The following is a 16,455-nucleotide window of genomic DNA, read 5'->3' as shown; positions in this document are numbered from 1 at the left end:
CTGAGCATAATCAAATAGAATTTGGTCACTCTTCTATTTCTTATCTGAGTCACACACAACCGTTTTGCACACTTACAAGTCCATCTTTCAATACTTTTTAACTCTGCTTCAATAGCAGCACTTTCAGTAGCAGTTTGTTTGTGAGCTTGCATTCCTGCATCCAAGAGCACAGTGTCTTCCCAGGACAGCATCAAAGGCTAGTTGTGGAAGCTTCAGAGAAAAGCTCTGGCTGATGGAAAAGAACATTTGTAGATCTGTGGAGTAATACATAAACAAAGCCAAGGGAAATCTAGGCTCAAAGGAGAGGTGCAGCTTGAAAGGGGGTGTTAGGATAAATGCCACTTAGTTATGGGAGGGTTGAAAATACAGGGGTAGAAATTTGGAAGGAATTATACAATAGTGGTAATTTCCAGATTTTCAAGACAAGCACCATACTTTTTGTAAGACAAAGGGCATTCATCTACTGTCGTCTTTAAACTATAGAGAGAACCCAGATCATGGCTCTTCTAATAAACACTATGCCAGGAAACTTCTGAGACTGAAGCTCTGAGTTTTGGTTCAGTCAGCTACCTCAGAGCCGACAGCTACTACTCCCCTTGTCTGTCCCAGCTCTGCCAGCCTCTGCAGATGCTCTACTGAGCTGATTCCACCCACTCAGTCAGCAGAAAGCTATTCTCTTTTCTTTGTTGAGGTGAGTTTTGTGCTGATTCAACAAGTTCAATCAGCCCAATGCAAGATCAGACAATCACCAGGTCTAACGTCAGAAGAGCGAGGAAAAGAGGAGTAAGATTTTCCTCATCCAGTGGCAGCAAGCCATTAACGTGACTCAGGTTGTAACAGGTAACTCTACCCTGACAGGCAGATTCTCGGGGGGGTTAAGCCAAGCCAAGACTGTGCTGCTGGCAAAAGTCATCATTCCATCCTTTCCCCTTTCCTTAGTCATGCTTTCCTGATGCCTCCTCTCTGCTGGCTACGACACTCATGCAGCCACATGTTAAGCCAGATCAGCTTGCCAACAGAGCTGAAAGCTAATCCAGTTTACAAAAAAAAAAAAAAAAAAAAAAAAAAAGACAGAAAGAAAAAAAAGAAAAAGAAAAAGAAAAGAAGTTTCCAGCAGGATCAGTTTTGGCAGCCAGCTGATCCTGCAGCCGAACAAACACCAGTGCCAGGATGAGCCAGTGAGAGGACCTGTTTTGGTGGCAGCCTGCACACACGTCAGCATAAACCAGAAGTGCCCCCACAGGCTGTAATTTCACAAATGCTTCCAGCCAGCTATTGCCAGCACTGCTGCCAAAAGTAACACAGCCTTGCCCTCGGCCACACCAGCTGCTCATTCCAGGCTCCAGGCACCCGCTGCGCTTTGCTGGAGGAGAACTGATTGATAAATATAGCTGGAGCTAAAAGCAGTATTTTTTTCCTCCCAAATTTGTATTCCACATCAGTAAAGCACCTCTGAACCAAAGACCTGTTGGATTTTAATTGTCTCCTGGGGTGAAGCTCCAGGAAAAGAGGTGAGTTGAGGGCATTTTACAGTCTTATCCTTGGCTGCAAACCTGCCTCCCCACTAAGGCTTCACGTCCCATTACAGAGGTGTCAGACACACAGAATACACTCCAGCTTCAGGACAGAGACTTCTTGAAGGACTCTCCTTTATTCAGCTGTGCTGAGGTAAGCATACTCTCAATCTGAGGTTGATAATGTAGTCACTGTGGGTACCTAAATATGGACATGAATCTGCAAGAGCTTAGAGCAGCTTGATAAGAAGCTACCACAAGATAACACAAATAAATAAATTATTCAAAACAGCTCCACATATCAAACACCTTACTGACGTATAAATGTTTCACAACTATATTGTATCTAACTACATTTCTTTTCAACAGATACATCTGGACTATATAAAACATTCCAAACAAGGGATCAGAGAAAGCAGTTCCTTGTTATTGTTCCATAAAAGCTACTTTTAATATGGATTGTAGAAATACCAGGCATTAAAAATCCATGAAGGATCATCAGCAACTGAAATGATCAACTGCTGTTTTGAGGTCTGAATTTCAGAGTCTGCCTTGATATCTGCAGGGTCTCTGCTCACCCTGAAAAGCTCTGTAGTTTTGCCTACAGAACTTTGACCTACAGAGTTAACTAATATTCAGCACTTTGCCAGATTTTTCTGCAGAGGGACGTGGGGGGGAATCAATGATGAATTCAGTCAGCTCCTTAGCGAAATCCTATTTATTTACAAAGAATGTACAGCCACGTCCCATTTCCTTGCACGCAGAGGAAGCAAATGGGAGGGAGAACTGTACAGCAATCCAAGTTTGCTGCTCCAGCCAGGATGCTTGCCCAGAAGAAGCTGTCCATTGGCTTTTTCTCAGGGCCAAACACCACTGCTTCTCCCACTGTCTGCTGGCTCTTGCGTGGTGTTTCCGGTCCCGGACATGCACACAGGCAAACACAGCTGCAACCAATCTGTGCTCTTGCTGCTGCACTCACAAGCAGTCCCTAGAAAAGTCTCCCTCACTTTCCCCAAATTAGTGCTTGCTCATTCAAGTTAGCTCATCTTAGCACCACTTGGCCATGCACCCCTGTGCCATGGGCAGCAGTTTCTCATTTTTAGCTATCTTATGCCATAAAAGAACTCAATTGCTCCTTCCTGAACAAAGCATGGCCAGCGTCCCTGTCAGTTTTAATGAGGTTTGGGATTGCCTATAGATCAAAGCTCTGCTCCAGTGGGTTTTGCTTGTATTGCATAAAGAGGAAAGGAGAAATGACCTCCAAAACAAAGAGAACAAAGAGGAACAAAATTAATTTCCATATGTAATTTCTTCTATGATTTGGCAAGCGTCATATTAACTGTGTAAAACAGAGGCTTTCCTACAGAAAGTTAATCCTCACAAGAACTACATTATGGTGAAGATTTCAAAAGTACAAGCACAACCTGTTTTTCATCTGAGACCTTGTCTGTATCATCTTCCAAACCACAGACCTGACCCTGGGAGTGGAAGGACTGCTTTCAATAAACAAACCTTGATTTTCCAGTCCTGCACCATCATTTACTTCTGTGCAAGTTGCATGGAGACATTACTAAATCCATTCCAACATACATAATAACTACTTTTTTACATTGGTTTTCACAGGTGTAAATGCCTCCACAAAGAATGTGGCAGCGGAGAAGCAAGTCCGATTGGTTTCTCCTTGCAGGACAAAGAGGAATTATATCTCTGAGAACAGATTAGTCATGTTGTAATGTGTGCTGCCACAATGGGAGAGAGCTGCCCTCTCCTGCAAATTTGGCATATCAGGGAACCTTTCTGAAACACACTTGTCTGAAGCCAGTAGATGTACTTTGCAGGGCTAATGAGAGACAGTTGTATTTTGTGAATGAAGCTCTAAGCCAGAGAATGAAACAAATAAATGACCATCATTTTCCTTCAGCAGGTCCTCCAAATAAGTCTGCATTTATGAAATGGATGGGAGTGGTTGTGTTCTACTAGCATGGTTCCCAGACAAAATGTTTCTGCTGCTACTGTTCAAGGAAATAAAGTTAAAACACTGCAAGCAGCAAACATGTCTAGGCATGCTGAGCATAATTTTGCATCCAGTGTGGGAGGGTCCAAAATACTTGGCCACCCCAAGTGAAAGAAATGAACATTCAAGTAAGGCAAAAGCTGAATTAACCCTTGATTACCAAGCACAATTATACTTCTAAATATTGAAGACAAGATCTTCATTTCTTTGTGCGCTGTAAGGCTTTTGGTGCTCGCGCACTCTATAAACAGCCTGACAAGCACATTTACAAATACAGTGCTATCCTGCTGCAACTGTTCACCTCATCCTTCAAGAAAGTCATTTAGAGCTTAAATCTCTAGCTAAGTTTTCTTTTTCTTTTCTTTTTTTTCTTTTTAAAACTATATTAATGTTTATCTTTTAGCATTTACTGTAACAAACCCACAGGCAATAAAAATCCCACAGAGACTAAATGAGACTAAATTTGTGAACAACAAGCTACCAGTAAGAATCCTGATGCCCTCCATATGAAATAAATAAACATCAGTTTCCACCTAATATTTACTTCTTGGAAGTTCAGGACTAATCCCATTTGGCATATTTTAAGGAAGTGAGCTTTTGACCCCAAATGTTTATGGGCTGTAACAGTAAGTCCAATAAAAAAAAAAGGAAGAACATTTTAGAGCTGCTCCTAAAATCAGATTGGTTTTACGCATCATTTTGAGAAAGACAGCACTTCACCTCATGTTTCAAGTAAAAGGGGGTAAGTGTGACTGATACAGCCCATCCAGACCAGTAAGAGATTTGTGGCTATGAAAGTTTATTTTAACAAGGATTTCTGAATTAACCCCCTGGCCCCCACAAGACAGATAACATAGTACCACATGGGTTACATTACTTACATCATACTTTATACTGTAATAAAATGTTAAGGGAGCTTTCTAGGTGAAATGCCACATAATAATACATTGAAATAATGAGAAACAACAATTTCACTCCAAACTGGTTTGGAGATAAAGAAGCCTTCAGATTAAAATAATCAAATTACCTGCTATCTGCAAAACATTTTACGTCAGCAGCTCATGGCACATTTATTTGATATTTTTCTGTAGATAAATAAAAATGTGAAGTGGGCACAGGTAAGCTTCTATAGCCATGTTATCAATATTTACTGTGTGTGTTGGAGCCCAGTTTGTGGGTCCTGTTCTGGATGCTGTGGGTACTGTAGGAACGCAGAAATAGACATGGAAATGCTTGTGTAACCCAAAGACCACAAGTGATGTTACAGCTTTTTTATTAGGTGGTATGTATTCTACCTCTGTGAGAGGGACACAAAGCTGGCCTCAAACTGTGCTTTGCAAAACAAAATAATAAGTGCAGTGATAGCACAGTGTAGCACTCATGGCAGTTGAATTTGAGTAAATTTAGGAGAGGTTTTGAGCACATGAAGAAGTACTCTAGGAGCAAAGTGTACTTCTTCAAACACTTGGGGTTAAGACTCAGAGATGGAAGGGCAGAGGTCTGAAAAAGAAGGAGAGAGTTCAACTCACAGGTGCACCTGCAGGCCCAGTTGTGTGTGAACCTTTCATTTCGGTGAGCCACGTCTGAGTTTTCCAAAAATTAAAAAAGAGAAAGGTGGAGAGGGAAAAAAATGAAAAAGGACATAAAATAAACGGGGTTCTTTTTACTTGGTGCCAGGAATAACTGAGCAGTAAATTTCCATGAAGGAGTCCCTTCCCACGTGAGAGGTTCGTTGATGCCATACGTACCACCTGCCCATCATAATCAGTGTCCTCTTTTTTTATATGTGCATATATGCATAGATACATTAATTATCCTTTATATGCATGTACCTACGTACAATACGTCCTTTAGGAGGCTGCGCCGGTCGCCTCACGCCACGGCGACAGCTGCGGAAAAAAAAGATCAGCAGGGGCTGCACTCGTTGTCCACTAGATTTTAATTTCCAGAGGAACGACGCGGCGCAATAAAAAACCGTGCCCGATTTTTTTATTTTTTTTCCTAATTTAATTTCATTTCACTTTAGCCCGCGCTCAGCGCGGCGCTCCCCGCCCGCCATGTCGCGGCGGGGCGGGGGGGGGGGGGGCCGTGTGGCGGCGGCCGTTGCGCCTGCGCGGTGCGGGGGGTGCGGCCGGCCATGGCCGCCTCCGTGTTCTGCTGCTTCTCCTGGTGCCGGGATGGCGGCGCCGGCCACATCCCGCTCAAGGAGATGCCGGCCGTGCACCTGGACACGCAGCGCATGGGTGAGCGGGGCAGGGGCGCTGCCGCCGGCGGGCGGCTCCCTGGCGGGCAGGGCCGCAGCTGCGGGGCGCGGCACGGGGGGTAACCGCTGGGAAAGTCGCCTTGGGGCTACTTCTTTAGCAGGAATTGGCAGGTTTTTAAACCAAGGAAGCTTGGTTTGGAAGTGCTTTAAAGCAGTTTGTGTTTAACTGAAGTTGGTGGGTGCAGTGAGTGTGTGAGGAGGCCGAGGGCGGCAGGCTGCTTGGCGGGGGCTGCCGTGGGCAGGGTGGGCACGGGTAGTTCAGAGCCGAGGGGCTGAGCTCGCAGAACCGCGGAATCTGTGAGGTTGGAAAAGAGTTCTGAGGTCAAAGAGTCCAACCTGTGCCCCAACGCCACCACGTCAGCCGGACCAGGGCACTTAATGCCACATCCAGCCTTTCCTTAAACATCTCCAGGGGACGGCGACTCCACCTCCAGTTACGGCAGTGGAGATGGAGAAGGAGCCGGGCCGTGCAGTCTTATCCTGCTGCTCTTTTGAGGATTACCCTTAGCATGAGCTGTCCACAGAACCGTGCCCGGGCTTTGTTGAGGACAGAGGGGATCTGGGCCAGCAGCAGCAGAGCCGGGAGAGAGCTGGGGAGGAATAGGTACGGTCCAGTGCTCGGACACAATTGTTAGCCACAGCCTCCCATGTGCTTGGCCATGAAGTGGTCCAATGGAGAAGGAAAGCTTAGCAGAGAATGTTTTCCTCTCTGTATTGGCAGGCACGTTTCTAATATTTCAGAGACTAACTAACACCTTGCAATTCCATCATCAATCATTTCTACCCGATATGCTTTTCCTTCTTGTTGCAGAATGCTTTTTGTCGGATGTTAGACAACAGAGTACAGGGCTTTGGTCTCACAGTGAACCCTTTCTGACTAAATTGTAAGTTATGCTTCTGATGTGGCTAAAGCAAAGGTGGTAATCAGCATGGTGCCATAAAGCCCGAGAGGTGAAATTAGATCAGTTTATAGATTTTAAATAAATAAACCCTAGTGGAAAGATGAACTAGCCTGTAAACAACCTTCCTTCTCTTGCTTCAAAGCACGGCCCATCATCATATTTCTCACAGACTAATAAAGCTTTTACTTGGGGCAGAAGTAACAAAACCTGGTCTCAATATTTAGAGCTTTTGAGGGCTGCTTTCAGGTTTCTAAAAATGTTTTGAAGTTCTGTGGGTTTCTTTTTTTCTACTTGCAGGAACAGATGTTGTCATTGTTAAAAATGGCAGAAGAATATGTGGCACAGGAGGATGCTTAGCCAATGCACCTTTGCATCAGAACAAGAGTTATTTCGAGTTTAAAATCCAGTCCACAGGTTAGTCAGCAAAAAATACACAACTTTAAACTTGGGAGGTATGTTACATTGCCTGCTGGTGGCAGTATCTCAAAGGCTCAGCACATGCATCTTTCTAATTGCATCCTTGAACTTGTGAACGTTAGAGAGATTTATAAGTTACTGTGTGAAAGGAAATTTCTTTTTTTTCTTTTTTAATTCTGACTCTAAAATATTAAAAATAATAGTAAGTGTATTACTAAAGGAGTGCAGATACTAAGCCCCCACATTGTTCTGTATGCTGTTATAGGCATGTTTTTCAGGTGGCATATTTTAGAAATTATTTTTCCTCAATAAATGCTTATGTATTATGTAGCTATGGAGTACTTTTTAAGGAGTGCAGTTTATCCAGTGATATTTGTATCTATTTGTCTACCCTCATTTGCACTTGGCAGGCACTGTTCATCCAAGCAAGGGTAACACTCCTTGTGCTACCCTTTGCTCTTCAGATCAAGTGTGTAGCACTTACTCTGACACTGCCTTATCCAGAGGAACCTTTCAGCACCTTGTTCCTTTATTTGCTCCTACAAATACGGTCAGCTTCACTACTACAGAGAGCACTCCAGGGCTTACCTGTATTCTGGCATGAAAAGTCAGCCTGTGTTTTTAAAAGCTGCTAGCAGACACTCTGAAAATGAAACTGTGCTTTCCCAAAGTGTGTGTGGGGAGGGAAGAAGAGGGGAAGTGTTAGTCCTGAGGCAGGCCTTATGTACCAGCTGGAGCTTGATGCTGAAACGTTTTGGATAAGAATTGTTTGCCTTCAGGTGGGTCAGAGTGCAGGCAGCATGTACACAGATCTGCCCACAACACCTTGCAGTCCAGCTAGCTGGTTAGTTTTGAGCTACATGTAAGCCGATATCCAATTTAACTTGGCAATTTTATTATCCTTTTTTTGGGAAGAATCTGTTGCAGGTGGTGTTCATCTATGGTCATTATTCAGACAGATAGTCTATCCATGTTCTTAACACTTGAGAAACATGGGAGATAAACTCTCCTGGTTCCTGTGAGCCTTTTTTTCTCTATTCCTGTGCCCCAAGGCAGGAAAACTGTGGAAGACTTAAAGTAAATCTTAGATTTCCAGAAGTATCCCTGCACAGTTAATTAGAGGTTACCTATGGGGTCACCGTGACTATTGTAAAGTTTTTTGAAGTCGAATCACACTCTTACCTTTTCATTCTTGCTGTTAGAATAAATTATTCTACAGTTTCATCTTTTGAAAATAAGTTTCTTACATATTTGCCTCATTTTAGTCTTCTCTAGACTAAAAGTCCCAGTTTGTTGGGGTTTTTTTTCATTATCTCCTTATAGATAAAATTTTTACACATTTGATTGGTTTTGTTGTTTCTTCTACAATATCTTTAGTCAGCCTAATTTATCTTGAGGTACAGTGCTTAAAATGGATGTTCTGCTTCAGCTGCAGCAGCAGTAGGATTGCCTCATCTGTTTTATACATGCCACACATCCAGAAGTTTTCCACATCAGTAGAGCATACTCACACTCAGCAAGTGGTCTGTGAACTGGTTACCAAGCCACTACTGTATTTGTGCCACTTACTGTTCCTACTTACCTGCTCTTCTTCATATTTAAATAAAAACAGATGCACTTTCTTTATTTCTAACTAGTTAGTCAGGATCACTTTAAACCTCTCAAGAGCTTGTAGTCCTGTCAGGCTGGGATTGGCAGCATGTTTAATCAACACATTGTCATGTTATGCAAGTAATTGATGGTAATACAGAACAGTATCTGACCTTGTGCATTCAATGCAAAACCTCAAACCCCACTTGAGTCATCTTTTTTGATTTGACAGGGTGCTACTGATGAGTAATCCTGGAATAGTTTTCTAACCACTGTGCCTTCATATTGCTGTAACTGTCTAGATCATGTTTTCATTATTTGACTATTTCAGTGTTGTATGAGTTTCAAAATTATTACCAAATCTAGGTCTGTAGTATTAACACTTTCTTTTTTTCCATAAGACTAGTCTAACTAGCTGAAAAAGGAAAATTTGTTGTTTACAGATCCATGCTAGATGGATTTAATTTTTTTATCCACCTACAGCCTCAGAGTTTGTATTCAATATTTTTCTGGGGATGAAAGTTCAACTGAGTGGTTACAATTCTCTTTCTCAGAGATCCTTCTTTTTCAAGATAGATGCTGTTTGTCTTCAGTCTCCTGTGGCTACTTGTGCTGGGTCTGGTCAGGATGGGGTTAATTATCTTCATAGCAGCTCCTGTGGTTGTCTGTTTTAGATTTGTGACCAAAGCTATACTGATAACAAAACACTACTGATAACACACCAATACTTTAGCAATTGCTGAGCAGGGCTTGCACAGCATCAAAACCTTGTCTGTTTCTCACTCTGCCCCTCCAGTGAATATGGTTAGGGTTGCATAAGAGCTTGTGAGGGGACAGAACCGGGTGGATGACCCAAAATAGCCAACAAGATATTCCATACCACATAGCACCTGTCTTGTTCAGGAATAAATGGGAGAGGAGGGGATTTAGGGAGATTAGCCATCTTTTACTTGGGAATTGGCTGGGCATCAGTCTATCCCTGGGAGGTGGTGAGTGATTGCCATTGCATCACTTTTGTCTTGTTGTCTCTTTCACTTCTGCTTTACTTACTAAACAATTTTTATCTTTAGCCACAAGCTTTCTTGGTTTTACTCTTCCTTTTCTCTTTGAGGGCCTGAGTGGGCTGGGGGAAGAGAATGACTGGCTGGATGGTGCTTAGCTGCCAGAGCTAACCCACAATAGTTCTGGTATTTCCAGGAGATATTTACTGGTAGTACCGTCATGGCATTAGTTAAAAAACAAATTCTTTATGCTGTCCTGCTTCAGTCAGTCTTCAAAATAACATGTTTTTTTTTTCTTACTGTGTTAATATCACATTTTAGGGATTTGGGGTATAGGAGTTGCAACCCAGAAAGCAAACTTGAATCAAATTCCACTTGGTCGAGATGTCCACAGCCTGGTGATAAGAAATGATGGAGCTCTCTACTATAACAATGAGGAGAAAAATAGGCTACCAGCAAACAGCCTTCCTCAGGAGGGCGATGTGGTGGTGAGTTTCTTAAGGCTTTCTTACTTCCTCACCTAAATGCCTCTTATTTACAGCTCTGTTTTAAGTCAAATTGTTCAGTTTGCATCTCCCAGTTTGGAAAGTGCTGGAATATAAATTCCTGTTATCTTTGAATGAATCAGCAGCCTGGACATGGATGGACTTCATTCTTGGTATTGATAGGTTCCTCATGAGGGATGGACTTGACCAGAGTTTGAGAAATAGTTTCTGGTGCTCTATTTCAGTATCCACCTGACTGATAATTCCCATCACGAGGATCTTATGTTGTTTGAGATGAGATCTGCCTGAACAAATAATGTGCTGGAATGCATTACATGTCTGTGCACCATGCCCAGCTGAACTCAAGAACCCTTAGCTAACTGGTTAATGATTAGAAGGACAAAGCAGGGCAGAGATGGGTCCTGGGTGATAAATTAATTGTATTTTTAGCCAAACTTTTGTAGTTTGTGTGGGATATAGAGTGCGGAGGGGGGTAATGTTCACAGGAAAAATGATTGAGAAAAAATTTTAATTTTTTGTACCTTACTATTTCAGGTTTCTCAAAACATCCTTAAGTGACTTTGTTCAAAGTGTTGGTTTTTTAGTACTGTCATTTTCTCCATGTCCTCTTAGGTATTTTCAAAAATACATGAGAGCAATGCAATGAAATTGAGACCATTTATCTCCCCTACTTTTTCACACTGGGTAACTTGCCTCTCTATAGCCATGGTTAGAAATGCCATCTTTAGAAGCTGCAAACAGCTAGGGGTGATATCTCCACCCTTAACCCTCAGATACAATACTGTTCTTTTAATCCCCTTCTGAAATTGTTTTTTGAAGGGTTGCAAATTGTTTCAGGCTTTAGTGAACTAGTGTGATCTGAACAGCTTCAGCTAATCACAAAAAACATAACTGATGTGTTACTGCTAACTTCCTCATCTCCATAAGTATCAAGTTATATTGTTCTGTCATGAAAACAAACTTTTGAAGTCCTGCATGAGCACACAAATTGTCACTCTCAGACAATACCAAAGCAGTGAGGAAAGTCCTTTAGCTGACAGACAAGTAAGTTACTATTTTGTTAGTGTTTGCTTTCTGCCCTGTGGTCAGCATATTTATAGCGTTGTGTGTGAAACCACAGTCTGTTGCTGCCAGCAGAGTAAATGAACTGAGAGAGGTTTCCATATGGAGGTATGGAAGCATGAACTTGGTTCCTAGCATCATTATTTATTAAAGTTATTTCAGTGAGAAGATACAAACAAGAAGATTGCAATACTCCTTCTCATACTCAAAATCATTGAATATCTTGTGTTTCTTTAACGTGGTGAAGTTTGGAAATTTGTTCTGTTAACTCAGTAAGATGTGGAGTGTATTGTGCAGTACTGTGCTGCATCCCAGTTGGAATGGGCATTAAGGAATCCTGAGTATTTGAAAATAAAGATGTTATTACTGGTCATTTATTAACTTCTAGTCCTTGGCAGGAATATGTCAAGTGAGATTTTCTAGGATACTGTGGTTTGCATAATGGTGTTAAAATCTGCCTATGGCTAAGAAAGCTAAGTAGCAGTATTATGTGTATAAACTTGTTGATGCTTTTTTTTTGTTAATTTTCTGTACTTTGTAGGGCATTACATATGACCATGTAGAATTAAATGTATATTTAAATGGCAAGAACATGCATTGCCCAGCTTCAGGAATCAGGGGGACTGTCTATCCAGTGGTCTATGGTAAGTCAGAGATTTTCAAACTGTTTCACATTATGGAAAATATTTTCATTCCAGTTCTGTTTTGTGAGCTGTGTATTCTTCTGACTTAAATGTAACACGCATCGATCATCTATTCTTGGCAACTACAACAATTAATTACATGAAAATTTAAACCTAGGAAATGACAAAAGAATATTTTTGACTCATTTTTAGTGCTGCTTAATAGGAAAAAGAGCACTGCTTACTGACTGCTTATAGTCCACATCCAGCAAGCTGGGGAGTTGCTGCACTCAGTCTAAAAGTTGCCAGGTAAAAAAAATGAAGCAGATGGCAGACTTGTGGGTTAATCTGATTTATCTGTGAGGCTTGATATTTATGCCTTTTAATTTCCCATACTTCATAAATGCCACCAGTGTTCCATAGCAATAGAATTGTTGTTTGTGTTTTCTTGTACTTCCTGTGCAGTTTCTGCTCTTTGCTGCTTGTCCTATTGCTCTGCACCACCAAGCAGTACCTGGATCCACCCTTTTGGCACCCTCCCTTCAGATACTCGTAGATATTGGTGAGGTCCCTTCTCAGTCATCTCCTATTGAGACTGAGCAGACCCAGCTCCCTCAGCCTTTTCTCATAGGAGAGGTGCTCCAGTCCCTTCATCATCTTCATCGCCATCCTCTGGACCTGCTCCAGGAGCTCCATCTTCAGTTTATCTGAGCCTCATTTAAATAGTAGCCAAAATAATTTTGGTTGTAAGGATAACCCTTAGCTGCATGATAGGGATAATTTTTAATTCATGGTGGGTTCCTAACGAGCTGTTGGCATGTTCCCATTTATATCTTGATACATTTTGATTGATACGGAATTTTATGAACAGGAAGAAAACACACCAGTTGATTGTAGAGTCTTAGAAGTCTATGAATGTAGCTGGTGAATCACTTGCTTCCAAGCCCTGAGGGTGGTGGAATGGTTTTACGTGGTCAGGCTGTGATGTGTCCTTCAGCCACGTGATGGCGCCGCTAAAATGCTGTGGCGGCGCCTCCTCGTGCAAAACCTTCTTCAGCAGCAGCAGCAGAGTTACTGTGTGGCTGCATCCTCCTGTCTTCTGGTAGGGGTCTTACACAGCATGAACAATGAAGGTTGCTTTCAGAAAATACTCGGTGGCATGTTAGCCTACTGTTAATCTTTTTTCTCTGACTCAAGAAGTTCCATGCCTGGAGAATGCAGTGACCTTTTATTGCCGGGCTCTTTGGGTCTTCTTCCACAAGTGGGCATAATTTCATTATAATTATCATGTCTCCTACATGTAGCTATAACTTGAAGCCTGCAGGTTGTTTTTGTACTCTACTTACTTGGTATAAACTTCTAGTCCTTAATTTAATGTGAACTTCTAATCCTGTGGAAGGATTTGGCTATACAGAAGAGAGTTTCTCAAACATTTACTCTATTCAGACTAGAACTACAGATTTCTTTTTAAGAGGAAAGTGATAGATCAGGCAAACACAGTGTCAAGCTTGAGAAGATAAAACAAAAAAAATGGACTTAAAGGTTATTCCCTACAGCAGCTGTACCTCAGGCAGCAAGACATAGACATAAACACTGTGTAAGTACTAGAGAACTGTACAAACACACTGATAGGAGTTTTCACAAAGCCTAGGGTGGAAGAATTCCAGCCTTGTCTCTGAGATAGTTAAGTTCCAAAATATGGAGATGAACCTTTTCTTGTTTGAACTAATGTTGATGTTCTGCCAGGTTCATCTCAGAAGTTGTCTTTGAAACAGACCCTTGCTTTTCTGACTAGGTGGGTGTTTCAGTTTGCTAGTGAAGTACACAAAAGTGTTGCTCTGAAAATACTCATCAGCTTCTTTTTTATATTCTACATTGAAAGTACTGTTGTAGGTGGGTAGATTATGCAGGGGGTCAAAACCAGGGAGAAGTTCTGTAAAAAAAACACATTAACTTCCAATTTCAAGAAGCAGTCAAAGAAGCTCTCTTTGGATCATATGCTAAAACTGATGGTTTGATACCACTGCTGCAGACATGTGAAACCTTGTGGACCTCCAGAAAGCCACTATAGACAGGTGAAACTCCAACAGAATTAGGAACAGAAAAATATGCACATGAAGAGGTGACATCTCTGCAAGGTTTATCTGGTAGCAGCCTTAGTCTGTAGATTTCTGGAGAAATGGAGTGGAAAATTTGGAATCAATAGCCTGAAGCTCTGCTAACACTCCTAGTGAAATTAGACATTCTCATTGATTTCATTGAGGAACCATTACTGAGTAAACAGCACAAAAGAGAGATGGTTTCCTCTCCTGGCTTAAGGCCTTACCAAATTCATTGAAGAGATTTATTTTAATTGTGTATATGTAATTGGTGTATTGAAGAAATTCTTTGTGGTTTGAGCACAGTCTGCAGTTTATTAAGATGGTATAAAAGAGGATCAAACTGTTAGTGTTCCTTCTCTAATTCCTTCTTTTTGGTTCTCCTTTGCAGTTGATGACAGTGCCATTCTGGATTGTCAGTTCAGTGAATTTTATCATACACCTCCACCTGGGTTCGAAAAGATCCTCTTTGAGCAACAAATCTTCTGAATGTCTTCATACTGAGAATTTGCACCCTGCACTGTTACAAAAGCTTTGTCATCTTGAAGCCTCACTTTACTTTTAGGAAACATATCTGTATTTTTAGTAAGTATTTGTGACTGTTGTCTGCAGAATAAATATGTTAACTGCAAGACCAGGTAAATGTGTTGCTGTCCAAATAAGAGTTTTCTGGCATTGTTTTGTGGTTAAAAATGAGCGTTTTGAGGCAGTGTTTTTCTCTGATTTGTACTTGATGCATAAGGAGACTAGGGATATTGCTGTTTTCAGTAGTATATTCAGTATTTTGGATAAACTGGAGCTCTGTAAGGCAAATAGTTCTTAGACATATGATAGCTATGGAGATGGATAGTTGTCATGATTTTTTTCCCCCAGCCGTTTTCTCACAGAAATTATGTAATTTCTTTAAAGGATGCACTGTGTTTGTAGTCTGTGATTTGGAATTGTAGTGTCCTCCCAGTTGTGCACAATGACTAACAATACAATGGCATAACTAGCAGCTAGATACTTGCTAGATACTTGTTTTTTGGCAAGGTGTAGGTTAATCCATTCCCACAATCTTAGAGCAGCAAATACAACTTATCTGTTTCTTTTAGCTTTTAATTTGTTTTTATTGTGACTAAAAAAAAATAGAATATTTTCTAGTAATACTTTTTTGTTGAACCTTAAAAAGTAAACCTGAACACTACCTGTATGTTTGAGGACCACCATGCTCTGGTAAGAGAGTAAGTACAGGTCACTCAGCTTGGGTAAGCAAAGACCCAGGTGAAGGGTATGAGATGTTATGGTGAAGCCTTGCATCTAAACTGTAAATTAGATTATTCTCTTATGGAATAGCATATTTAATTTCTTCATGAATCATTTATAAACGGCTAAGACATTGTTCTAAAATGTAATGCCCTTGAATATACATTGTGAGATGCTATTTTTTTCCCCCTTGTCATATTTAATATACTTCCTAGAAGAATTTTTATTGTAAAAAAAAATCTTCATACTGAATGTTTGTGTTTTGGTTTTGGCTTTTCCTGGGTTAATGTGTTTGCATAAATGATTTTATTTAAATATTTTTAGAAATTAACCTTATTATGAAATTTTCAAATACAAACAGCTTTCTCAAGGTCTTTCACCTTAGAATTTACTATATTTGTCTTAACTCTGTGGCCCATGTTTTCCTTCCTTTTAGCCTTGCTGTCACGTGACAGTATCAGGTAGGACTTTTCAACCTTGTCAGCATTATGGTGTAAACCTCAGGAAATTAGAGTGCAATTTTATCATTCCCCTTTGAAGTCTCCTCAAATCAGAGTAGGATAATGAGAAATAAAGTCTAAATCCTAAAACACCTTCCCCCCACCCCTCCCTTCTTTCTGGCCTTAAATTTTTTTCCCAATTTGCTCTACCTCTGGCAGCACAGAGGGACAAGGAATGGGGGCTGTGGTCAGTTCATCACATGTTGTCTCTGCTGCACCTTTTTCCTTAGGGGAAGGACTCCTCACATTCTTTCCCTGCTCCAGTGTGGTTCCTTCCCTTGGGAGACAGTTCTCCAGAACTTCTCCTTTCCATAGGATGCAGTTCTTCATGGGCTGCTCCAGCATGGATCCCTTACACTGGGTGCAGTCCTTCAGGAACAGACAGCTCCAGCGTGGGTCCCCCTGGGACCTGTTCTGGGTCACAGCCTCCTTGGGGTATCCATGTGCTCTGGATGGGGTCCTTCACAGCCTGCAGAGTGATCTCTGCTCCCCCATGGAGCCCCACAGGCTGCAGTGGCACAACTGCCTCACCATGGGCTGCACCAGGGACTGCAGGAGAATCTCTGCTCCAGTGCTAGGAGGACCTCCTGCCCCTCCACTGACCTTGGTGTCTGTGGGGCTGTTTCTCTCATGTTCTCACCCCTCTCTCTGGCTGAAATGGTGCAGTTTTCCCCTCCACCCCTTTTTAATCTGTTATTCTGGGGCTCTGCCACTGTCTC

At 41.6% G+C, this 16,455-nt stretch overlaps 1 protein-coding gene across 1 annotated transcript; it reads left to right on the top strand.

Moving 5' to 3' along the window:
- The first annotated feature begins 5,652 nt into the window (after positions 1-5,652).
- On the top strand, positions 5,653-15,615 carry SPRYD7 (SPRY domain containing 7). The gene is made up of 5 exons (XM_036382862.2): positions 5,653-5,771; positions 6,991-7,107; positions 10,023-10,189; positions 11,811-11,913; positions 14,383-15,615. The coding sequence occupies exons 1-5, from the start codon at positions 5,666-5,668 to the stop codon at positions 14,478-14,480; spliced, it is 591 nt and encodes a 196-aa protein (XP_036238755.1). The 5' UTR covers positions 5,653-5,665; the 3' UTR covers positions 14,481-15,615.
- The last annotated feature ends 840 nt before the right edge of the window (positions 15,616-16,455 follow it).

The sequence above is a fragment of the Molothrus ater genome, chromosome 2 (assembly GCF_012460135.2).
Source record: "Molothrus ater isolate BHLD 08-10-18 breed brown headed cowbird chromosome 2, BPBGC_Mater_1.1, whole genome shotgun sequence".
Taxonomy (NCBI): Eukaryota; Metazoa; Chordata; class Aves; order Passeriformes; family Icteridae; genus Molothrus; species Molothrus ater.
The sequence above is the reverse complement of the archived record's forward strand: the minus strand, read 5'-3'. Positions and strand labels throughout refer to the sequence as shown.

Coding starts and splice junctions, on each gene's coding strand:
- SPRYD7 (XM_036382862.2), top strand. CDS start 5,666: ATGGCCGCCTCCGTGTTCTGCTGCTTCTCCTGGTGCCGGGATGGCGGC. Junction 10,190..11,810: donor CTCAGGAGGGCGATGTGGTG/GTGAGTTTCTTA, acceptor TGTACTTTGTAG/GGCATTACATATGACCATGT. Junction 11,914..14,382: donor TGTCTATCCAGTGGTCTATG/GTAAGTCAGAGA, acceptor TCTCCTTTGCAG/TTGATGACAGTGCCATTCTG.